This window comes from Mesoplodon densirostris, chromosome 3, assembly GCF_025265405.1.
Source record: "Mesoplodon densirostris isolate mMesDen1 chromosome 3, mMesDen1 primary haplotype, whole genome shotgun sequence".
Classification (NCBI taxonomy): domain Eukaryota; kingdom Metazoa; phylum Chordata; class Mammalia; order Artiodactyla; family Ziphiidae; genus Mesoplodon; species Mesoplodon densirostris.
In genome coordinates this window covers 155494982-155519135 of record NC_082663.1, presented here as the reverse complement: position 1 = coordinate 155519135, position 24154 = coordinate 155494982, and the positions used below count along the sequence as shown (strand labels likewise).

General features: G+C 43.0%; 1 protein-coding gene across 3 annotated transcripts; it reads left to right on the top strand.

Moving 5' to 3' along the window:
* Positions 1–2307: 2307 nt before the first annotated feature.
* Positions 2308–24009, top strand: LOC132487158 (zinc finger protein 354A). 3 transcript variants are annotated; one of them, XM_060094911.1, is made up of 5 exons: positions 2308–2426; positions 3482–3569; positions 7433–7559; positions 8496–8591; positions 21880–24009. In XM_060094911.1, the coding sequence occupies exons 2-5, from the start codon at positions 3537–3539 to the stop codon at positions 23442–23444; spliced, it is 1821 nt and encodes a 606-aa protein (XP_059950894.1). In that variant the 5' UTR covers positions 2308–2426; positions 3482–3536; the 3' UTR covers positions 23445–24009. The 3 variants fall into 3 exon arrangements, with proteins under 3 accessions (XP_059950894.1, XP_059950892.1, XP_059950895.1); XM_060094909.1 differs by having other exon boundaries at positions 8493–8591; XM_060094912.1 differs by lacking the exons at positions 2308–2426; positions 7433–7559; positions 8496–8591 and having other exon boundaries at positions 3507–3569.
* The last annotated feature ends 145 nt before the right edge of the window (positions 24010–24154 follow it).

Here is a 24154-nt window from a genome sequence, read left to right as displayed (position 1 = left end):
AATTAAATATAAAAATTTTGCTCTACTAAATAAAAAAAGAGCATTTTTTAAATCGTTAAAAAGAAAAAAACCCAGAGTGGGCATGGGTGTCAGAAACTGCTTATGGAAATATAAATTGTAAAATCTTCCTGGAAGGCAACTAGTCAATGTACTTAGAATTCTACCAGTCCTTGATCCAGCAATTCAACTTCAGGGAATTTAAACTAAAGAATAGTTTTCGGGCTTCCCTGGTGGCGCAGTGGTTGAGAGTCCGCCTGCCGATGCAGGGGACACGGGTTCATGCCCCGGTCCGGGAAGATCCCACATGCCGCAGAGTGGCTAGGCCCGTGAGCCATGGCCACTGAGCCTGCGCGTCCGGAGCCTGTGCTCCGCAACGGGAGAGGCCACAATAGTGAGAGGCCAGTGTACCGCAAAAAAAAAAAAGAAAAGAAAAGAATTTTCGGGCTTCCCTGGTGGCGCAGTGGTTGAGAATCTGCCCCCAATGCAGGGGACACGGGTTCGAGCCCTGGTCTGGGAGGATCCCACATGCCGCGGAGCAACTGGGACCGTGAGCCACAACTACTGAGCCTGCGCGTCTGGAGCCTGTGCTCCGCAACAAGAGAGGCCAAGATAGTGAGAGGCCCGCGCACCGCGATGAAGAGTGGTCCCCGCTCACCGCAACTAGAGAAAGCCCTCGCACAGAAACAAAGACCCAACACAGCCAAAAATAAATAAATAAATAAATAAATAAATAAATAAATAAAATAAAATAATTTTCAAAGATATAGCTACAAGGATATTAATGGAGCAAAAAACTAGAAAAAATATAACTAACAGTAGGGGTAAAATATTAGGTAAATACATTTAAATAAATAAGTTTAAATATGTTTAACAAAAGAATTTATTTAAATGTTTAAATGCAATGGAATGTACTGAAGTCACTGAAAACACTACTGACGGATAATATTTATTGGCAAGTTCAAATATTCAAGGCATATTCTTAAGTGGGGAAAAAACCCACACATAATTGTAACCAACATAGGTTACAATTGCTATCTGCAATATTCCATTTTGTTAAAAACAGACTGGTGTGACTATCAGAGAGATTAATACGGACTCCAAAAGGCTGCTAAAAGATGTTCACCAAAATGTTAACCATTTATTTTTGTGTGATGGCATCAAGTGCATCTTTCTTTATTTGTCAAACCTTCTAAATGGGCCATGTGTTTCTTTACCAAAAAAAAAAAAAATTGTTGGTTTCTCGGTGCCTGAAATGGCCCTCCTCTCCTGCACTGCCTCTGACTCTTCCCTCCATTCTCACTCTCTCAGTGAGGCCTGCGAGGAGCCACCCTACTCACTTTCCCAAATGAGCCCCAAATCCCCACCACACTGCTCTTCTTTCACTTTTTCCCATAACACTTATCTCCTAAAATGTTATATAATGATATTCATGGCTTATTGTCTGCTCTCTAGCTCCTTCCCCCACCCCCACCTCCCAAAACTGTTCTGCAGAGCAACGATCTCTATTTTGCCAACTGAGGTATTTCAAATCCTTTACAACGGGGCTTGGCACATAGCAGGTGATCCATACATTTTTTTTTCTAATATAAATTTCTTTATTTTTGGCTGCTTTGGGTCTTCGTTGCTGCTCACAGGCTTTCCCTAGTTGTGGTGTGAGGGGGGCTACTCTTCGTTGAGGTGCGTGGGCTTCTCATTGAGGTGGCTTCTCTTTCTTGCCGAGCATGGGCTCTAGGTGCGCAGGCTTCGGTAGTTGTGGCACATGGGCTCAGTAGCTGTGGCTTGCCGGCTCTAAAGCACAGGCTCAGTAGTTCTGGCACACAGGCTTAGTTGCTCCAAGGCATGTGGGATCTTCTGGGACCAGGACTCGAACCCGTGTTCCCTGCATTGGCAGGCGGATTCTCAACCACTTAGTCACCAGGGAAGTCCTCCATACACTCTTGTTGAAAGACTTACGGGGAAATAGGTTTGTTCTTGGCGGTTGTCTACTTGCCTTGCTCTCATTTACGCAGATGCAGAGTTACAAGTCACTGCCCTGTAGGAACCTCGGTTTCCTCCTGGAAGAACCGGGAACCCAGGAGCTAGCAGCCCAAGGAGCTCGACCACGAACCCAGAATGGGGTCTGGACAAGTGATAGGCTCAGCCAGGGCTCTCCTCGCAGACAAGCTCGAAGAACTACATTTCCCAGAATCTTTTGCCTTCGCATGGACTACATTTCCCAGAGGGGCTCGCGACTGTCCCTGCCCCGCCCCTCCCGGACCTACGTAGGGCGTCGGGCGTCGGGCGTTTGCCTTTGGCGTGAGCTGATTACGCGCCAGAGGTCCGCCGAGGCGGCACCGCGTGGAGTCCCCAGCGGAAGCTTCTGTCCGGCCGTGGCAGTTCCGGATCCTCCAGCCTGTGGCCCGCGGAACCCCCGATGCCTGGGCGAGGTGAGCGGCGAGGGGTAGGCAGGATGCGGGAGGGAGGACTGGGCTTCGGGAGGTTGCGTCGCCGGGGCATGGGGCACAGGCCCAAGAGACGCGAGCCGGGCCTTTGTGGGCGCCGGCGGGCCGAGAGCCGGGCACCCCTGACTCTGTTCGCCTGCCGCCCCCAGCCGTCCCACTGACGTGCCCCTGAACGAGACAGGTCGGGCACTTGGTCCCCATTGGCTGGACCCAGCCACCCTCCTGCTTCTTTCCGACCAGTTCCCAGCGCGCTGCCTGCTCAGCGCCTGCCGGCATTTGAATTTGTTTCGGGCTGGCAGTGAACGTGAGAAAATTATTTCCTCGCCTTACCATCACCCCTGCACTTCCGAGTGACAGGCTTGTTTTACGCGAGAAGTGAGTCGCCGGCTTCCCCCAGTGGCAGAGCCAGGACTGGACCCAGGTCTTTGGTTTAATGGGCCCTTTCCTCAAGACAGCAGCCCCTCCCCGCCATAGGAGAGCTGATGTTTTCCCTTTCCGAAGCAGCTTTCTCTAGAAATCTGGAAATTGTTTCCTTGACAGGAGGGGGAGGAATTGGGTGGGAATGCTTGAGGTGGAGAAAAGTTGTCACATGCACGCAGGGAGGTTAGAGCAGGTGCTCTGGAGCCCGCGGTGCCTGGAACCCTGGTGCCACCCTCCCTGGCTGTGTGGACTGGGACAAGTTGCTCCCACTCTGCCCTCAGTTTCCTGATCTATAAAATGGGGTGCTGACAGTGCCAACTGTGCTGTGGGACTCGATGATGTATTGATAGGTAGTGCCTGGCACGCGGTGAGGCTCAGGGAGTTGCTGCTACTGCTGATAGAGTCCTAGGACCTTTTCCTCTGAGCCAGGGAAAGAGCTGGGCCTGGACCAGGATGACCCAGCCCTTCTCTCTGGTCCTGTCTAGCCCTCGTTCCTTCTGACTTCCTTCTCTGGGGGCACTTGGCATCATTCTCAAGTGGTATAAAGGTTTCAGAGCTGCTGATTCTGAGGGGTGGAAAGCAGAAGGGGCTTCCTCCTGGTTCCCTTTTTCTTCTCTCAGATCTGGCTTTTGGAGACTTCTCCCATCCTAAGCTGAAACTGCCCAGAAAGAGGACATGGCTACTGAACAGAGGGAAGCAAGGTCTCGGGTGAGTTCATTGCCATCTCAGGTCTTAGAGACAGATGGGTTTTTTTTGTTTTTTTACCCTTAAACTGAAGTTTTCTCCCCAATACAGTCTTCGCCAGGATTTGGAGCCCATGTCCTTCTCCCTTGGAAGAGTTGGTCCACCCTGGTGGATGGTGGATTGCGTGGGGAATGCTTGCCTCCAACCCCCCAATCCATGGCCTGTGTTTCTCTTTTTTTTTTTTCTAATAGACACTCTTTTATTCATTAATCTCAATTCACTGTATGATTACTGAATTCATAGGTAAGATGCCACATGTCTTATACCACTTGGGGTCAGAACAGACAAACATGTGCACTTGGCAGAGTTCCTTTCTGGCCTGTCTCCTTTGCTCAGTCGTGTCCCCCTCCCTACCCTTGGCCAGAATGCTTTTCTTTTTCTTTCCACCCCTGAGAAATCCTCATGATACCTTCGCCAGGCTTTTCCCAGTCCATAGTTTTTAGTTTTTTCTCCGTCTTAACTTTCTGGATCAGGTGCCTTGCTTCTGTCACTCTCTTGAAAACTGATGTTGACCTGCCATTTTCATCTTTATGTTGTGAGAATGAGGGTGGGACCCCATCCAGGTGAGCCACTGTGTGAACAAAGGATAGCCATGCTGGTGGGGATGTAGATGGAGAGGTCTCTTGACTCCAAGAGCAGAGAGAAGACTCCTCAGGAAGCAGCAGTGAGAGTTTCATGGGATATTGGTAGTGGAGAGGCAGTGTATACAGTGATTACCCAGTGGGGCTTTTGAGCCAGATGGCCAGGTTTGTGCCCATCTCCTCTGTTGCTGTTAATGGGTCTTGGGCAAAAAACTCCACCTCTCTGTGCCTCAGTTTCTTCACCTGTAAAATGAATACAACAACTGGGCCTACCTCAAAGTGTAGATGAGAGGATCCTGGGAGTTAGTGCATGGAAAGCGTTCTTGTCAGGGCCGGGCACATAGTAGATGTTCAATATGTGGTGGTTGTGGTAGCTAAACGATATTATTCTAGTTCATGATGTCTATCTATCTACTGTCGGTAGATAGAAATGACTATACAGTGTCCTTCCTTTACTCATCCTCATCTAACAATAGTAGTTAACGTTGCTGGGGAATATCCTGAGGGCTTCACCTTTATTCTCACTCTCATAGCAAAGCAGAAGTTATTACCCCCATTTTACTTGAAACGGGCTCAACGAAGTCAGGTAACCTGAAATCAAACCCAGGTATGTCTGGCCTCTAAGTTCATGTTAGTTATCATCCAGCCTTTCCTCTGGTACATCTTTCAGAACACAGGGCAGGCCTGGCCCCCAAATGACCAGAGTTCTCTGCAATGTGATGTTGTGTATCTTTTGGACCCATGAAATGTGGTAGTGGTTGATCTTCTGAGACTGTGGCTAGGACCTGCCTCTGCATATTTGGGCTATTTTTTTCTAAGCCCTTCCCATTCCATTCCAACAGAGCCAGGCTGCTCTCTTACCCAGAATCTTCTCCATCCCTGCTTGTGAGTCCTATGTGACATTTCTCCCTAACCTCACCTGCTGCCGATACGTCAGTACTATGTGGACTTGTGTGTAAAACTCAGTGACAGGACGTTTAAGACCAGAGAGAGAACATACCCACCAAGTGCTGGGTTAAAAGAAAACTTCAGTTATCGTCTTGTCTCTGCCATTGATAAAGTATGTGACCTGGTGTCTTAACTGCCCTGGACCTTGTGTTTCTCATCGCTAAAATGAGGATTGAACTAGGAAATAGTATATGGTCCTGTCCAGCGACACTTTTCTTGTTCAAATTGTTTCATGCGTTTTTCTTGTCTGCCAGTTGGATTGTAAATTCTTTTGAGGGCAAAGATCATTTCTTGTATTCCCTGCCATGTGCCAATAAATTATCTTATTATACATGCACTGCACGTTAATGTTAAAAATCTCAGAGAATAAAAAAGTAAAATCACTCTTACCCCAACATCTTGAGGTAATCATGGTGATACCTTTGGTATGCACCCTCAGAATAATTGTCTGTGTACCTTTATTTATTTATTATTTATTTATGTACATGTGTACATATTTATGTATGTGTATTTTTATTTTATCATTTTAGCTTTTTATTTTGATAAAATATACATAAGATTAAATTTACCACTTTAACCATTTTTGAGTATATTGGCATTAAGTACGTTCACAGTGTTGTGCTACCATCACTACTCTTTACCTCCATTGTTTGGATTATCATTTATTACTTAACCCTATGAGATAGGCGTTGAGAGGCAGTTCCTTGGATTGGAATTCTACCTCTACCACTGACCAGCTGTGATATTGTGATTTATAATATGAAATATATATTTGGTCTTTGTCCCTGTTCCTGGCACATAATTTCCAAAACCCTTGTGATTTCCTAAGTGGTAATAATATATGCTTTTTATCCCTGAAATTACTTCAGAGCAGTGAAGGCACAATGGGTGTGTTTTGTATCCACACCAGAGTTTATGTTAATGAGGTTACTTTTGTACCCCACCTAAGGATGTGGGCGAATTGCCAGGGGAACCAACCTTGATTAAAGTGTTGGAATTTTCAGTCCTGCCCCCCAATAACCCCTCTTATCCATCTGTCGCCACCCTAGGAGATGAAAGTTGCATCAGTCGCCAATGGTCAGTGATTTAATCAATCATGCCTATGTAATGAACCTCCATAAAAACCCAGAAGGGTTCAGAGTTCTTCCAGGTTGGTGAACATGTAGAGAGTCAGAGAGAATGGTGAATCCCGAGAGAGCATGGAAGCTGTGCACCCCTTCCCTGTGCCGCTCTTTCACCTGCCAGTTCCTATATCTTCTTTTATAATAAACCAGTAATCTAGTAAGTAAATGTTTTCCTGAGTTCTGTGAGCCACTCTGGCAAATTAATCAAACCTGAGGAGAGGGTTGTAGAAACCTCCAATTTATAGCCAGTCAGTCAGCAGCACAGGTAACAACCTGGACTTGTGATTGACATTGAAAAAGGGCCAGTCTTGTGGGAATCTGACACTATCTTCAGGTGTCAGAATTGAGTTTAATTGTAGGACACCCAGCTGGTGTCCCACAATTGCTTGGTGTGTGGAAAACCCCCCACATCTGGTGTCAGAAGTGAAGTAGTGTTGTATTAAGAGTAGCGGAGACATGCAGGAGGAGTGAGTTTTTCCTTCATACCAGCTGTGTGACTTGGATAAATTTCTCTTTGTTTTCTCTTGTGTAAAATGGACACAATAATAGTACCTTCTTCATAGGGTTGTTGTGAAGATAAAATAAAGATATATACTAAAGGTTAATATAAAGCTCTAAGAATAGTACTTAGCCTGAAAAAAGCATTCAATAAATTATAGCTATTTTAATTTCCATTATTACTGTCCTCAAGCTTTAGGGAGCACAGAGTGCCTTCAGTTATTTAAACTAGCCTCCCTCGGTGATTATTGAGGTTGTTTCCATTTCTTTGCTGTTACTAACACCATGATAAATGTCCTTGCATGTGCATTTTTGTTCAGTGTTCATTATCAAACAAATATAGTAATTGGAGAGTTAAAGAGTATGCACATTTTAAAGCTTCTAATGTATGTTATCAAATTGCCAACAGGAAGATTATTCTCATTAACACTCCCACTAATGGCCTTAATACCTCCACCCATCTCTTGTAGCAGTTAACTCGGGGCCTGGTTCATACTCCCTGCTACTCAGTATCTATTTCTCATTGGTCAGTTGTTCATTAAACAAATGACCTGGAACCTTCAGAACCTAGAATAATATAGAAGCATTTCATGGTAGCCCGTCTATTCCCCACTGCCGCCTTTTTCACCCTGTGTGATGGGTGGTCCTGGGTGAGCTGGGATGCTTGTCTCTACAGGTGTCAGTGACGTTTGAAGATGTGGCTGTGTTCTTTACACGGGATGAGTGGAGAAAGCTGGCTCCTTCTCAGAGAAACTTGTACCAAGATGTGATGCTGGAGAACTATAGTAACCTTGTCTCATTGGGTAAGGAAATTTCCCCTGTAGATACAGAATTCAGAAATTGGGATACCTCAGCATCTGATTTCCTGGATAAAAGCCCTGGGTCATTAAAAACTTTAGCTGAGTTTTGCCTTAGCACTGTGCAAACGGGATCTCCATAAATAAACCTGAAAACCTTTTTCTCCCTTGCAGGTATGGAATTGCCCCATGGATGGGACAATCTACAGAGCTGCACATTAGAAATTCCCTCACTGCAGGCAACATTTTCCCACTATGACTTAACTGTGATGTGTTTGCTCATCTCTTAACAGAGAGCATCCCTCAACCTTTTTCTTTGACCCAACACTGGCTTTTTTCAATTCTCTTTTACAGGGGTCAGCAAACTTTTTCTGTAAAGGGCCAGGGAGTAAATATTTTCAGCTTTGTGGGCCACATATAGTCTCTGTAACATACTCCTTTTCTTTTTTTTTTTCAACCATTCTTTGCTCAAGGGCCATGCATAAACAGACAGTGGCCTAGATTTGGCCTATGACCCATAGTTTGCTGACTGCTACCACCTTTCAAAGGGAGTCAGATAGTGTTTTCTCATTTTAAACAAGCTACTTGGTACATAATCCTTTCCACAGATACCTGTTACAAATATTAATTTAATCTGTACATTTAACATACATTTAACAGTATATACATATTCCCTCTTGTACAGAAAGCTATTAGCACCCTGTTAATCAAGTCTGCATGTTTATCATACTTCACTAACATACAACTAAATGTTACATTGCCCCTTGCTTTTACCCTAACACGCCCCTCACATTGTGGGGGCACAACTGGAGCATCCCACAGAAGTTCTCTGTATCATCCTTTGAGTTTTCCGCTCAGATCTCAGATACCTCTTTGTGTTAAGGCAAAATCAAGTCTTTTTTTTCTTTTTCTTTTTTTTTCTTCTTTTTGGTCTATGAGCAGGACTCCCATTTTCCAAACCCGAGGTGATCTCCCTGTTGCAGCAAGGAGAAGATCCCTGGAAGGTAGAGAAAGAAAGCCCTGGAGGCTGCTCTCTAGGTGAGTGGGTGGGGAATGTCTGCAGGCAGCAGTTTGGTAAATGAGTGCATGTGCAACTCGGAGATGTTGGTCAGGGAAATTTCTGCAGGTTCTCAGTCCTCAAGAAGTTTTGGAGAAGGGATGCTAAGGCCCCGAGTCACAAGCTTCCTCTTCTTCTCTGATAATTACTGCACAGGTGAATCTCTCAGGATCTTTTCTCTTGTTATTTCCTGTTGTTTCAGAGGAGGGCTACATTGTCATGCATTCATTCAGCAGACTTAGTGCATTTAAGGAACTGCAGATAATTCATTCAGACTGAAGCTCAGGGTATATGGGAAAAGAAAGAGATGAGGAAGGAAATGAGATTAGAAAGCCAGGTGGGGGCCACACTATGAACTGCTTTGGTACAGTTCTTAGGGATGGGAACTGTCCATGGATGACTGGAAATAATTCAAGAGCTTCAAGCAGAAGAGTTGTATGGTTGTTGATATTTTAAAAAAAATAGTCTGAGTCTGAGATACTTTAAACGTCCTTCAGTAAAGGCTAAAGAAGCTGAGGTGGATCCCTACACTGGCACACAGCACCACAGTCAGAAAGCAGCAGCACTGGTGTGGGCGGAGCTCCAAGCTACGTGAAGGACTAAAGCAAGTTACCGTGCATTATTATGACATATCGCCATTTATGTGTAAAGAAAATTACGTGGGTGTTTGTCTATATGCATTGTGTGCGTGTAAGTGCCGAGAGAAAGGTCGGGGGACACCTAAGCTGGTAACTAGTTACATTTGGATTGGGACTGAGAATGGGCATTGATGAAAGGGGACTTTAGTTACATGCAATGTTATTAAAATTTTCACAGAGAATATATTCATGAGTCCTTATTACACAATTTCAATTAAATAAGAATGGTCACTTTGGAAACACTGTTGGTCCTAGATTTGAAGTGAGGAAAAACTAGAGGTGGGAACCTTCTGGAGATTATTGCCTAATGTAGGCAAGACATTACCTGGAGGAAGGCATGTGCAGTGAGTTCAGGAAAGAGGAGAGGTCCCTTCATTAAGGGTATAGGACAGGTTCGGTGTGGGATGGGTTTCATTTGAAATGTTCGTGAAATATGGGTAGAGGTCACCAGTGGACAGCTGTAGAAGGTAAACAGGGTCAGAACTCAACAGGGAGGTCAGGGAGCCATCAGTGCAAAGGTGGCATTTGAAGCCTTGAGCTGAGCAGATGAGGGAACGGAGGAGAGGACAGAGTCCCAGGAAACCTCAGTGTTTATGAGGCGGGTTAAGAAGGAAGAATCTGTGGCTGAGCCTGAGAAGAAGTCACCAGAGGAGAAAACTGGCAGATTCGGCTGTCATGGAAGTTGAGGACTGAGAGCTGTTGACCTGGGGAGGCCAGGGCTCTGGGGGAGCCAGGTTCTAAGCTTCGCTCACTGCTTTCCTGTCCCGTGATAAAAACAGCAGTGCAACCTTGGACAGAAGGATGCAGGTCCTGCCCTGGCGGAGCTCAGTGGAGGTGGAGGCTAATCGCACACAGGGCTGTGGAATGACAGCCTCCGGTGAGGACCTCGGGGGAAGAGCCGCAGGTGCTGTGAGAACGTGGAACAGGAGGGGTGCTGTGGGCAAGGCTTCCCGAGGAAGGGCTGGATCCCACGTTGTGAGAAGCATTCAGGCCCAGGAAGAGCATGTCCGAGGGTCCAGACAAAGGAAGCCGGCGTGTGGAGACGGGAGCAGGGAGAGGGGGCCGGGACCTGAGAGCCAGGCACAGCCTCTGAGGAGTTGAAGTACCCTGGCCACGGGCCCAGGTTTATATTCTGCAAGGATCAGCCCACAACCAATGTGGAGCCACCTGGCATACATAGACTTAGTAGGACTTGTCTGAGGTTGTTGTCGGGTCCAGACGAGTCAGTGATGACCCCTCACAATGTGGGCCCAGCAGAAGGGCTGTGGGACAGGCTGTCTCGATCCCTAAAGTGCCCACACCTTTAGTAGAGCTCATTCTTCCCCGTATAAGGTGAGATCTTTTGAGGTGGGAACCACACTTATCTCTCCTTATACCTTTTAACTGTCACTTGGGAGAAATATTCTAATTTTGTGGGAACTGCTAGAGACCACCACAAAGTAAACAGAGAACGCAGGCAGCAGGAAACCAGTGGAGAGTTTAGGAGGGCGTCAGGTGTGGACTGAGTATGGCGTGGAAGATCAAAGGAAGAGATGGAAGAATTGTTCCCTTTCCATTCGCCTCGGGAGCCTCTGATCCATGAGGAGTCCCCCTTCCTGAGTGAAGTGTTAGTTGGATTAAACTGAATAGAAAGTATGACTGGAGTCGAAAGCTGTCCAGAGAGACCCTGAAGACACCTAGTGGTGATGTCAAGTCCTTCTCAGGTTTGGGAAGCTGTCCCTGAAGGAAAACTCTGAGTGGGTGTCTGGAGGAAGTAAGGCCATCAGAGCCAACCAGTGTGTGCGTTTCTCTTGATGGGATGAACCTCCTCTCTTTGGTCAAAGGAGACAGTCAGATGGGGCGTCCTGGGAGTGCTGGCATGTGGTTGTGTCTCTCCTGCACCCCTGGCAAGTCTCCCATTTGCCTGGACTAAAGTGCCTTTGGAACAGTTTCCCTTCCAAGGGGAGCTCACTTCCCTGTGAGCTTAGGTGAAGGACCTGGATGTTCTTGGAAGTACCTTGATCATTAACTCTAGGCCAGAACCAAAAACCGACCCTTTGAACAGCCGGTGACAGAAAAGCTTATGCTTCCGGGGTAGGACTCCTAGAACCTCTAATTGCCTCCAAGTAAGTTTTTAAAATATAATTTTCAGTTCAAAACTCCTCACAAATAGGAAAAACAAGACAAAAAGGGAAAACAAACTGTCATCCCTGGATCTGTATGTTTCATGTTGAGAGACGGGAGGAAATGGCTCAAAGGGTTCATGTCTCATCTGAGTCTCTTACTTAAGAAATGAGTCCAGGGCCTCCCTGGTGGCGCAGTGGTTGAGAGTCCGCCTGCCGATGCAGGGGATACGGGTTCGTGCCCCGGTCTGGGAGGATCCCATATGCCGCGGAGCGGCTGGGCCCGTGAGCCATGGCCGCTGGGCCTGTGCATCCGGAGCCTGTGCTCCGCAACGGGAGAGGCCACAACAGTGAGAGGCCCGCATACCGCAAAAAGAAAAAGAAAAAAAAAAAAAAAAAAAAGAAATGAGTCCAAAGTCTAATCACTATTCTGGCATATTATGTATATAATATATATATATATATATATAAAATAAGAATAATGTGATTAAATCAACTTGAACGTCTCATGAGTTTGATTTACACCTAACATGAAAATATTCTTTTATTCAAAAAATTTTAAATCCAGGGATGATCTAGGTAAACAGTTACCTCCAATGAAAAGGTGTTTTGCTTCCTTTGTCTTTTTCTCTTCCTTTGTTATATTTATGCAAGAATTCAGGGCAGACTGAACCTGGAAGGGTGGTCAGCTAAGGGGTTGCTTGTGGGCTGCCTTCCACTCACCGAGACTTGCTGGGGCTGCATCTGCACAGAGAGTAGGGGTCTTTTTCTAATTTGCAGAAAGGTGCTGTAGGGGTTATAGCGGCAGCCTAATGAAATAACATGCAGTGATTTTTTTTTTTTTTTTTTCTTTTTGCGGTATGCGGGCCTCTCACTGTTGTGGCCTCTCCCGTTGCGGAGCACAGGCTCCGGATGCGCAGGCCCAGCGGCCATGGCTCACGGGCCCAGCCGCTCCGCGGCATATGGGATCCTCCCAGACCGGGGCACGAACCCGTATCCCCTGCATCGGCAGGCGGACTCTCAACCACTGCGCCACCAGGGAGGCCCACATGCAGTGATTTTAAGGAGTGAATTTCTTACAAGGTGAAAGTTGAGCCCAAATGCTCTGTAGCCCTGTTTACTATGTTTGATTTAGTCTTGTTCTCATCCCCTGCGCTCCTCTCCTGCCACCAACATCTACTGTCCTCGTAGCTGCCAGAATGGTCTATTTAAAAGATAGATAAGGGCCTCCCTGGTGGCGCAGTGGTTAAGAGTCCGCCTGCCGATGCAGGGGATACGGGTTCGTGCCCCGGTCTGGGAGGATCCCATATGCCGCGGAGCGGCTGGGCCCGTGAGCCATGGCCGCTGGGCCTGCGCATCCGGAGCCTGTGCTCCGCAACGGGAGAGGCCACAACAGTGAGAGGCCCGCATACCGCAAAAAAAAAAAAAAAAAAAAAAAAAAAAAAAAAGATAGATCAGGTCATCTCACTCGCACGCTCAAAACCTCTAGTGGCTTCTATCACATAGAACACAATCCAAAGCCCCCAGGTGGCCCTCAGAGGCCTTTGTGGTCTGGCCCCAGCTACCTCTTTGCCTTCATCTCCTTCCTCTCTGCCCTTCATTGGAGAACTCTAATCACCCTGGCCTCCTTGTAGTTCATCAGGAAGGCCAAGCAGGCTCCCACCTCAGGGCCTCTGCACTTGCTTTTTCCTCTCCTGGACCATTCTTCTTCCTGATGGCCAGGAGCCCACTTGACTCACTTCCTCACACTATACAGGCTTCTGCTCAGATGGCACTTTGTCAGTTAGACACAGCTCATCCTTTGTTCTTTGTCCTCCACAGGACACAGGTCCTTTGTCCTCCACATTCTTTATCCCCTCACCATGCTTCATTTTCTCTCAGAGTACTTATTACTGCAAAACAGTACATATTTATTTATTATCAGCTCTTCCTCTGGATAATAAATTCCCTCATGCTGGGTTGTCTGTTTCATTTGTTCCCATGTCCCCAGTACCTAAACTAGTGTCTGGTCAGAGTCAGCTTCCAGTTAGTGAATGTATGAATGACTTGGTTAGGTAGTCGTGATGGAGACAGAAAAAAGGGAACCAGTTGCAGAGATATTTGGCAGATAAAAGCAACAGGACTTGGAGATGGTTTAGATATGGAAGATAGAGGAGATGGAGTTGTCAAGGATGCGTGCTTGGTTTGTGGTTTGTTCTGGGATGGACAGTGATATCATTCACTGAGATAGTGGTGCTAGGAGATCCGATTTGGGGGATGGTATAAATATGGTTTTGGATGACTTAAATTGTCTTTGGTTGACCCAGTTATTCAAGTGGAGATGTCAAATAGCCTGTTTGATTTGGAGTTCCACCCCTTATAATATATCCTGGGCATTAAATGTAAATTTGGGAGACTGTCACTAAAGATAATTGAAACAGTGGTTGAGTTTGAGTTAGCCTGTGGAGTGGATTCAGAGTACAGCAAGAGCAAGAAAGAGCCTAGGACTCAATCTTGAGGAACTCTGGCATTTCATGGCTAGGCAGAGAGAAATGAACCCATAGGGAAGACAAGGATAAGGTGTACTATAGAAGGAAACTCGGGAGTCTAGTGTCATTGAAGTCAAGTCTCATAAAGGATGGTATCAGTAGAGGTAGGGAAAAGGAGATGAACTTGAGACATATTTAGATGGCAGAATAAACAAGTCTTGGTAATTGATTAGTGGAGGGAGAGGTGTGAAGGATGCCTTTTAAAGTTTTGATTCAGAACTGGTGCCAATTACAGAGACAAAAAGGTTGTACAGGTTGGGGGGAGGAAATAATCATAAATTCAGTTGAGCTGTCTTTGAGACACTCAAGTTGCTGTTTTGAGCTGGGTTTTGTATAATTAGGTATGGAGAGTAGAGAAGTCTTGCCTAGAGTATGTTTATAGATGAAGCTGGCCTGTGGAAAGGGTACAGAGTGAAAAGAATCAGGGGCCTAGCACTCAAACCTACGGAACTCCAAGGATTAAAGATCAGGTAGAGGAAAATGAGCACACAAAGGAGGTTGAAGCTGGTGGAACATGAGAAGAATTTGGAGGCAAGTTCAGGGTCACTGTAGCTTAGGTAGTGAGCATCTGAAGGAAAATGAGGGGTCACTATCAGATGCTGCTGAGAGGTAAGTTAGGTGGGGACTGAAGAGAGCATCTTGCCTTTGTCACATGAAGGTCATGGTTGCCTTAGAGTAGTGGTAAGGACAGAAGCCAGAATGGAGCCCATGAGGAGTGAGTGAGCAGGAGGAGATGAATATGTGTGGGATACGACAAGGTGAGATGTGACAAGGAGGCAGTAGCTGGAGAGCTCTTCTATGCAAATATAAACAAATATTTCGTGTTTTTCTCCGTCCACTCAAATTATATTATACAGCACACATTATTCTGCCCCTTTCTCTTGATATATATTGAAACTCTTTCCATGTCAGTACATAAAGAGCTTCCTCATTCTAAGGAGTAGTTCTACGGCCTTCAGCTGGCTCTCTTCTTGGCTGGCAGAAGAGGTGATTTTGGTTGTATGTGGCTTTGGATAATGTTAGCCCAGTGGGTCCAGTTTGGGCTAGAATTTTATAAATGCTATGGTTTCTAATTAGCAATATGGATATTGGTTTAAAGCTGTACCTTCATCGTGTACCCATATGATGTCCTGGTGTATTACATTTAGAGTTAATCCAACTGTCCATCAAAGGAATCTGGTTGAATAAGCTGAGGGACATTCATTCTCATGGTGGAATTCTCACTGTAAATAAGAATGAGGAAGAACTCTGTAAATTCCATTGTGGGGTGATAATATTACTAAGTAGGGGAAAGTGCAGAACAGAACAGTGAGAGTAGGAGTTTTATCGAAGGAAGGAGGAGATACCAAAAAAGAAAAAGTGTATATTTGCTTTTATTTAAAAAAAAATAAAGAAGCCAAAAAAAAAGGATAAAAGCAGATGTATAAAAATGGTTACCTATAAGGTGAAGGAAGAAAAAAAAAAAGGATTAGAGAGAACAAGGATAGAATGTAGAATTTTTTTAAGGTACCTTGTTTTTATAATGTTGACTTTGGAACCATAAGAATGTTTTATAGGGCTTCCCTGGTGGCGCAGTGGTTGAGAGTCCGCCTGCCGATGCAGGGGACATGGGTTCGTGCCCCAGTCCGGGAAGATACCACATGCTGCAGAGCGGCTGGGCCGTGAGCCATGGCCGCTGAGCCTGGGCGTCCGGAGACTGTGCTCCGCAGCAGGAGAGGCCACAACAGTTTGAGGCCCATGTACCGCAAAAAAAAAAAAAAAAAATGTTTTATAAATTATAAAACAAGATTAAACAAAAATGAATAAGTGTTCCATAAATATTGAAAGCAAAATGAAACAAATGACCCTAATTTTGTTTCGGGTTGTTGGCTTAGTCACAGAGAAAAATTATCTCACATGCTTTTAAATCACAGCAGCTTGAATAAAGATCCTTAGTGATTTATATAAATATTATGATTTATAATAAGAAATATATATTTGGTACAGAGCTCCTAAAACCCTGGGAATTCCTAGGGGATGAGAGCCACAAAGGTGTCTTTGTTATGTTAATGAGGTTTCTTTTGGACCCTATCTTAGGATGGTGCCTGGTTGCCCAGACCAATCATGTGATTAGAGGTTTGAAACTTAGTACCACCCCTTGACCTCCGGGGAGGGGAGGGGGACTGGAGGTTGAATTAGTTGCCAGTGGCCAATGATTTAATCAATCATGCCTGTATAATGAAGCCTCCATAAAAACCCAAAAGGACAGATTCAGAAAGCTTCTGGGTTGGTGAATATGTGGAGATCTGGGGAGAGTGGTGTACTTAGAGAGGGCTTAGAAATTCCATGCCCTTTCCCCATACATTGACCTGTGCGTCTCTTCCATCTGGCTGTTCCCAAGTTATATCCTCTTATAATTAACTGGTGATCTAGTAAGCAGAATGTTTCTCTGAGTTCCATGAGCCACTGTAGCAAATTAACCAAACCTAAGAAGGGGTCATGGGAACCTCTGATTTATAGCCAGTTGGTCAGAAGTACAGATGATAACCTGGGCTTGTGACTGGTGTCTGAGGGAGGCAGGGGGCAGTCTTGTAGGACTGAACCCTTAACCTGTGGGATATGATGCTATCTCCAGGTAGATAATGTCAGAGTTGAACTGAATTGAGGACACCCAGTTGGTATCCAAGAATTGCTTATTATTGATGTGGAAACCGCCCCCCCCACCACCACATTGGAATTGGGTGAAGAACATGTAATTAATATCTTACAGGCAAAAATAACTTCAAACAATAATGTTGATTTTGGTGGTTATAATAAAAATATGTGGTTATGTTTACAAATAGAGTTCTTATCTTTGAGAAATGTGTTCTGAAGTATTATTGATGAAATGATATAATACAGAATTAGCGTACTTTAGCATATGCTAATGAAAGAGACGTAAGGGAGTTGTATTAATTTTCTCAGCCTGCTCCAACAAAGTGCCACAAACTGTGTGGCTTTAAACAACAGAAATTTATTGTCTCACAGTTTTGTGGGACGATGCTCCCTCTGAAACTCCAGGTAGAATCCTTCCTTGCCTCTCCCTACCTTCTGGATGTGGCCAGTGGTCCTTGTTCCTCGGCTTGCAGCTGCATCACTCCAGTCTCTGCTTCTCTTGTCACTTGGTGTTCCCCTGGGGTATCTTGACATGGTCTTTCTGTGCTTGCCTGTGTCCAAATTTCCCTTTTATAAAGACACCAGTCATATTAGAACCTACCCTAATCACCTCATCTCAACTTGATTGAATCTGCAAAGTTACTTAACCTTAAGTTACTTAACCTTACCAAATAAGGTTATATTCTGAGTTATTGGAAATTAGGACTTCAACATATCTTTTTTGGGTGATGCAATTCAACCCATAATAAGGTAATAGATGAAACAGCATTAGTGATTGTTGATGCTGGCTTGGCAATTCATTGTACAATTCACTCTACTTTTGTACATGCTGAACATTTTCCATAATAAAAAGCTTTGAAAATCAGAATTACCAACAACAGAATTTCTAAAACAGCATTTCTCTTTTTCACCAACACAGGCATTCTGGAATACATTTACAGATGTGTAGTTCTGCCCCCATCGTGGTGTTGTGTGTAATTCTCAGCATATAGCTCCCTCAATTCTCTGACTCTAGAAAACCTTATGAGACTGCAAATGCATATGACATTTTTATAGGAATAATTTTGAATCTGACCACCTGTAGGATAAGGTGGGAAGGATATAGGTCTGGAAAGTTGGCTTGGGTTCAGAGATTTTGATGCTGCCTTTAGCCTTCACACTATCCCTCCATCTCATCTATAGCTAATCCTTTAAAATCCCATTTTAGACATTTCTTCCCCCAAATTCTGGCCACCACTTGTATGCCTTCCCAGCTTGTACTTGCTACTGTCTGAGGGTAGTTTGGATGTTGTTGTAAGCTCACATTTTCATCCATTTCTGTCTTGTGTTTTTGTTGTATAAATTATCACACTTCTCCTTTTTGTCTCTAATGCCAAACTGGGAGCTCCTTAAAGAAGTTAACTGTTTCTTTTCATTACCAGATCTGGAATGTCTTGTGGATCACAGGCCTAAGATACAGCCTGACATGTTGTAGGTGCTTTTTAAGTATTTGATGAATGAATTAAATAAGGAGCAGTCAATGCTTTTTGAAATAATAAGAGGAGTTCTATATAGTAAGAAGGTTAAATTCAGTGGGATGTAATACTAGAAAGGTGAGAAACGGGTCAGAGGATCAAATTGAAGGTCAGTAGCAATAGTCACTATTGAGTAAGGAGATCCTGAACTTGGATGTATTAATGATGGTTGTTAGAGACATCTTAGTGAAGAGATTCAAGGGAATTTGATGACTGACTAGACTTGGAATGCAGGGGAGAGAAGATTCTGAGATGAAACTAAGAATTCATGGCACAGGAGCTGAAGAAGTTATGATATAATTCAGAACTTGGAAACACAAAAAGAATTTGAAAGGAATGCACTAGATTCGGATTTGGACAAGCTGAATTTGAAGAAAAATACTCAAATGAAGAGTCTAGCAGGCAGCTGGAAATACCTCTGTAAAGTGTTTTGAGGCTCAGGATAGTCATTCAGATAGGAGGTGTGGGAGTGGATGAAATCATCTAGGGAGAGAAGGTTGAAGAGAGACAGAGTTTCATAAGCACCAAGGGAGGAGAAACTAGACCTAATGACAGGAACTAGTCAGGGTGGTGGTCATTGGCAAAATCACCTGTTCTCTAAACTTCTGACCTAAGTCATAACCTTGTTCATGAGTTAGCTCAGGCCCAGGCTTGATTCTGGGAGAGAGCAAAAGTTGAACTGCACTTCAGGAGGCATATCTTAGACCTACAGAAAACTTTAAGCAGACCATAAAGAACAGTTAGGATGTCCATAATCCAGGACTCATGTCCCCTTCATTGGGAAACATGACTGTTTTAAGTTATTAGTCCCATTCTGGACTAAGGCATTGGCACTTGAAGTAGAGTTGAGGTGAGTTTCCCAGTATTGGTATGGACCCTTGTAGCTATAATTACTTCCATTAAAAAATAAAAACTCCCCATGTCCTGTTTCTCTATTCTCCTTTAAACAGAACTTTTCAAAAGCATTTCTATACTTGATGTCTCCATGTTCTCACCTCCCATTGTTTCTTCTGTGCTCTCCAGTAGGGCTTTCTTCCTTACTATTCCATGAAAAGCAGTTATTAAATCCCAGACAGTCTCCATCTTGGCACAATCAGGGTTAAGTTTTTAATTCTTAAACTGTTTAACAAAGTTGATCATTGCCTCCTCACTGGAGTACTTTCTTCCTTTGGCTTCTGGACCACCATACTCTTCTGCTTTTCTTCCTTTTCTTGCCCTCTAGTATTACAATGCCTAAGTGACATTTTCAGTTCTTCAGCTTTTTTTTTTTTTGGCTGCATTGGGTCTTCATTGCTGCGCACGGGCTTTCTGCAGTTGCGGCAAGCGGGGGTTCTTCGTTGCGGTGCGCAGACTTCTCATTGTGGTGGCTTCCCTTGTTGCGGAGCACGGGCTCCAGGTGCACAGGCCCAGCAGTTGTGGATCATTACCTGGTCCATAGTAGGCAGTTAATAAATATTTGTGAATGGAAAGGATGTCTCCAGCATATGCAAAGATAACAAAATAAGAAAAAAACATGTAGTGCTCCAGAAACTGCATGTAGTTCAGCATACATGGCAAGAAACCAGGGGAGGGAGATGAGTACCGAAGTGAATGAAGGTCAGATCATGAAACAGCTTGTTGACCATGTTAAGTACTCTGGACCTTACTTATGTACAAATCATTGAAGATAAGTTGGAGGATCTTACAGAAGTTTGCAACATGGTAAGATGTGGATTTTAGAAAGATTACTGTGGCTACAGTGTGGAGACTGAATTGACAGCAATATTTGAAGTGGGGAGACTAGTTAGGAGACTATGGTGGAACAGTAAAGCATGAGAAACAGAGTACCATTTAGGTACCCGAGCCCAGTGCTCAGGGCTCTAGTAAAGTTGGTTGTAAAACTGCAGTCTTTACATACAGACCTAAGGCAGGGTCTCTAACTTTGCCTTATAAACTACCAACCAAAATTTTGGAATCTTGCTAACTTCCTCCCAGCTCATGTAATAATCTGGAACCAATGACTGATGTTCACAGGGAAAGTACTCCATTTTTACCACTGCCTCCCACACTTGTGCCCAAATAATGTTATTGAAATTTGGATCACTTAAGCAAGACTTAGATGTACAAGGAAATTGAAAGGTGTTGAACAGAAAATAAAAAACTCCTCTTTCTGTTACAACAAAGAGTAAAGATTAGAGAGCAAATAGGTTTTGTGATTGGCTAAGTGAAAAAGAGCTATTACACAAAATGCACATTATGGTCTCTTCCAGAAGATGTGGTTCCTAATTTAATGAGTGATGTATTGATACTTATCTATATATGTATTTTAAAATGAGTGTTATTCTCACTTGCTTGGCTTGGCAAATATCAGTGCCTTAAAAAAAATAGTAAAGATGGGTGCATATAAAATTAGTCAGAGAGGGTGTGTAGAGTGGGGGGAAAAAATCCCAAACCCTAGGGAAAGCAATTTTAAAGTGGAAATAGAAAAAGTTACCCATGAAGGAAACTGAGAAGTTAACACTGGTAGAAGAAAAGAGAAAAGCAGAATATATTATGTTCACCAAGCAGAGAGAATCTGTAAAGAGGTGAGAAAGCGAATGTCAGATAGGAATCTCAAAATACTGTGAGTTGCAAAGCAGCCGTTTAAATGGTGACTCTAGCCCAGGAGAAAATGCCAAAATATATGTATACCTATTCCCCACCAGAATTTAATATTCAATGAATTGTGTCCTTACCCAACTTTAAAATTTATTGAATTTAATTCTGTTTTTTACCACCTTATCATGTTAGCCCTCTTCACCTTTTTGTTTATTCCTGTCTTATTGATCTTTGACTGTTTCCTATGCTGCTTGCATAGCATCTCCTGCTTGATAAATGAGCAAGGCTGCTTTCTTATCTTGCAACTTTTGGCTTCATGCCTACCTGTTGGCACCTCTGTAGATTAATTCAGTAATTACTTCCTGTTTGAACTGGCTCTGAAACCGTCCCACTGCTTGTATAATGTACTGTCCTGGAAGGCAACTTCTCAAACAAGTGCTTGAATCCTGTGTGTGTGTGTGTGTGTGTGTGTGTGTGTGTCTCTGTGTGTGTGTGTGTGTGTGTGTATGAAATTAATATATAAGTAATTGAGATTATTTGACATTGTTCAAATTAGGTATATATAAGTTATTAAGGTTAACAAAACAAACATTTTGTGTATAATTCAGATGCCATTAGGAGGATCTGTAGGTTAATAGGGCATGCTAATCTGCTTGCAGAGAACATTAGGGTAGAAAAGGAAAGTGAAAATATTTAGATATAGATAAATATAATTACATATATATAATATATATATATATTTTTTTAACACTGGTGAGTGCCTATAATAACAGGAATGCACTATGGAAACTCACAGTCCAGAAGGGACTCAGAGTTAACTTTTGAACTGAATCTGAAGGATACAAAGGAATTTGGCATGAGGGAAAAGGGATGAAGACTTTCCAGATTAGGAATGATTACACAAAGAAGAAAAATGTCATGAAGATAATTTAGGATTCTATCATGGGCTTTGGACTCTGATCCCAGGCTGCCTTTTCCAATTCATGGCTCCCCTTTGAATCCCTCTTCTCCATTTTCCATTAGCCAATTCTTCTGATCACTCTTACACTCACCCTCTTTAAATGGGTTTGTTTAATCTTTTCTCCACCCTGTTGTTCTCAACTCCTGTTGATTGTTTCTCTGTACCGCTTAAATCTCCTAAGTTTTTCTTCTTACTCTTTTTGGCCATATACCAAGACCTTATTTAAATACCATCAATATTCAGTCTATACATTTAGTCTCAGTAGCCAAATGCTTTATCATATGAAACATCTTCAGTTTTTTCTTTCCCTTCCAGGATGGAAGAACAGTTATAAAACCACAAAGTCAACTCAAACGCAAGGTTCTTCATTTCAGGAGCTGATAATGAAAAGATCCAAAAGGAATGGACCCTGGGGCTTCAAATTAGAAAACCCCTGCAAATATGAAGACAGATTGGAGAAAAAGCAGAAGAAAAAAGAAAGTGTTCAGATAGTTTCAGTCACTCACAAAAAAATCCTCACTGTAGAAAGAAAACATAAAAATACTGAATTTGGCCAAAACTTCAGCCCAAAGTCAGTCCTTGTTAGGCAACAGATGGTTCCCAGAGAAAAAAACCCACCAAAATGTGAAATACAAGGAAACAGCTTCAAACAGAATTCCAGTTTACTTAATCAACAAAAAATCAACACAGCCGGGAAACGTTATAAATGTAGTATGTGTGAGAAAACCTTCATTAATACTTCATCCCTTCGTAAACATGAGAAAAACCATAGTGGAGAGAAATTATTTAAATGTAAAGACTGTTCGAAAGCCTTTAACCAAAGTTCAGCTCTTATTCAACATCAAATAACTCATACTGGAGAGAAACCCTATATATGTAAAGAATGTGGGAAAGCCTTCACTCTCAGTACATCCCTTTATAAACACCTAAGAACACACACTGTGGAGAAATCCTATAGATGTAAAGAATGTGGTAAATCCTTCAGCAGAAGGTCAGGCCTTTTTATACATCAAAAAATCCATGCTGGAGAAAACCTCTATAAATATAATCCAGGTAGGAAGGCATCTAGTTGCAACACATCCCTTCCTGGATGTCAGAGAATGAATTCCAGGAAGAAGTCCTATTTATGTAATGAATGTGGCAATACCTTTAAGTCTAGTTCATCCCTTCGTTATCATCAGAGGATACACACAGGAGAGAAACCTTTTAAATGTAGTGAATGTGGGAGAGCCTTCAGTCAGAGTGCATCTCTTATTCAACATGAAAGAATTCACACTGGAGAAAAGCCTTATAGATGTAATGAATGTGGAAAAGGTTTCACTTCTATTTCACGACTTAACAGACACCGAATAATTCATACTGGTGAGAAGTTTTATAATTGTAATGAATGTGGTAAAGCCTTAAGTTCCCACTCAACACTTATTATTCATGAAAGAATTCATACTGGAGAGAAACCATGTAAATGTAAAGTGTGTGGGAAAGCCTTCAGACAAAGTTCAGCTCTCATTCAACATCAGAGAATGCATACTGGAGAAAGACCCTATAAATGTAATGAGTGTGGGAAAACATTCAGGTGTAACTCATCCCTTAGTAATCATCAGAGAATTCACACAGGAGAGAAACCATATCGATGTGAAGAATGTGGGATATCTTTTGGCCAAAGTTCAGCTCTTATTCAACATCGAAGGATTCATACAGGAGAGAAACCCTTCAAATGTAATACATGTGGGAAAACTTTTAGACAAAGCTCATCACGTATTGCCCATCAGAGAATTCATACTGGAGAGAAACCCTATGAATGTAATACATGTGGGAAACTTTTCAATCACAGGTCATCTCTTACTAATCATCATAAAATTCATATTGAAGAGAACCCCTAGAAAGTAGGTTTGCATGTGTGACATTCTGAAACCAAAGCTCATCAGAATACATGAAAGTGATGTAATAAATGTAATGGATATGAAAAGCCGTTCTATGATTTAGTCATCAAATAATAAATTCCAAGGATAAACCTATGTAATAGATAATGAGAAAAGTGGAAATTGTTCAGTCCTATCAGACACTTTATAATAACCTAAAATGAAGAATTCTTGCCTGGAGACATTGACTTTGGGCATTTGTAGAATAATTGTTTTCTCTACAGAATCGCATGCTGCATATCATATGTAATTGTTATAAACATCTGGGTGATGAGGGGAAGTGTGCACTGGATTTCCTGTTAAACTGTAAACTTAATACTTTTTTATATAACTGACATTGTAATAGTATATAAAAGATGTGGTCAAAGAAATTACACATTTTTAGAGAAAAGGACCAAATGAAAGGTAAAAATGAATTGTAAACTACCTCTGACTTTCTGGGGTTTGTCCTTTTCCTGACTTGATGTCAAACTTTGTGCATGGATTTCATTTAAAAGTAGAAATAAAAGTCTGTTCTCTTCCTTTATTCTAGTAATTGCTGTGAATTGGAAATTTTCTACACAATTTTTAATTCTGTTCTCAGAATTATTTTTTTTGCTCTGAAGTCATTTATCATGAAATTATACATGCTATATACTGTGAGCTGTCATCTTAAGTATATTAAATGGAAA

Bases quoted from the DNA above. Each gene is read 5' to 3' on its own strand.
- LOC132487158 (XM_060094909.1), top strand. From the start codon at position 3,537: ATGGCTACTGAACAGAGGGAAGCAAGGTCTCGG. The intron at 7,560-8,492 runs GTAAGGAAATTT...TTGGTCTATGAG, and splicing joins TAGTAACCTTGTCTCATTGG to CAGGACTCCCATTTTCCAAA. The intron at 8,592-21,879 runs GTGAGTGGGTGG...TTTCCCTTCCAG, and splicing joins CCCTGGAGGCTGCTCTCTAG to GATGGAAGAACAGTTATAAA.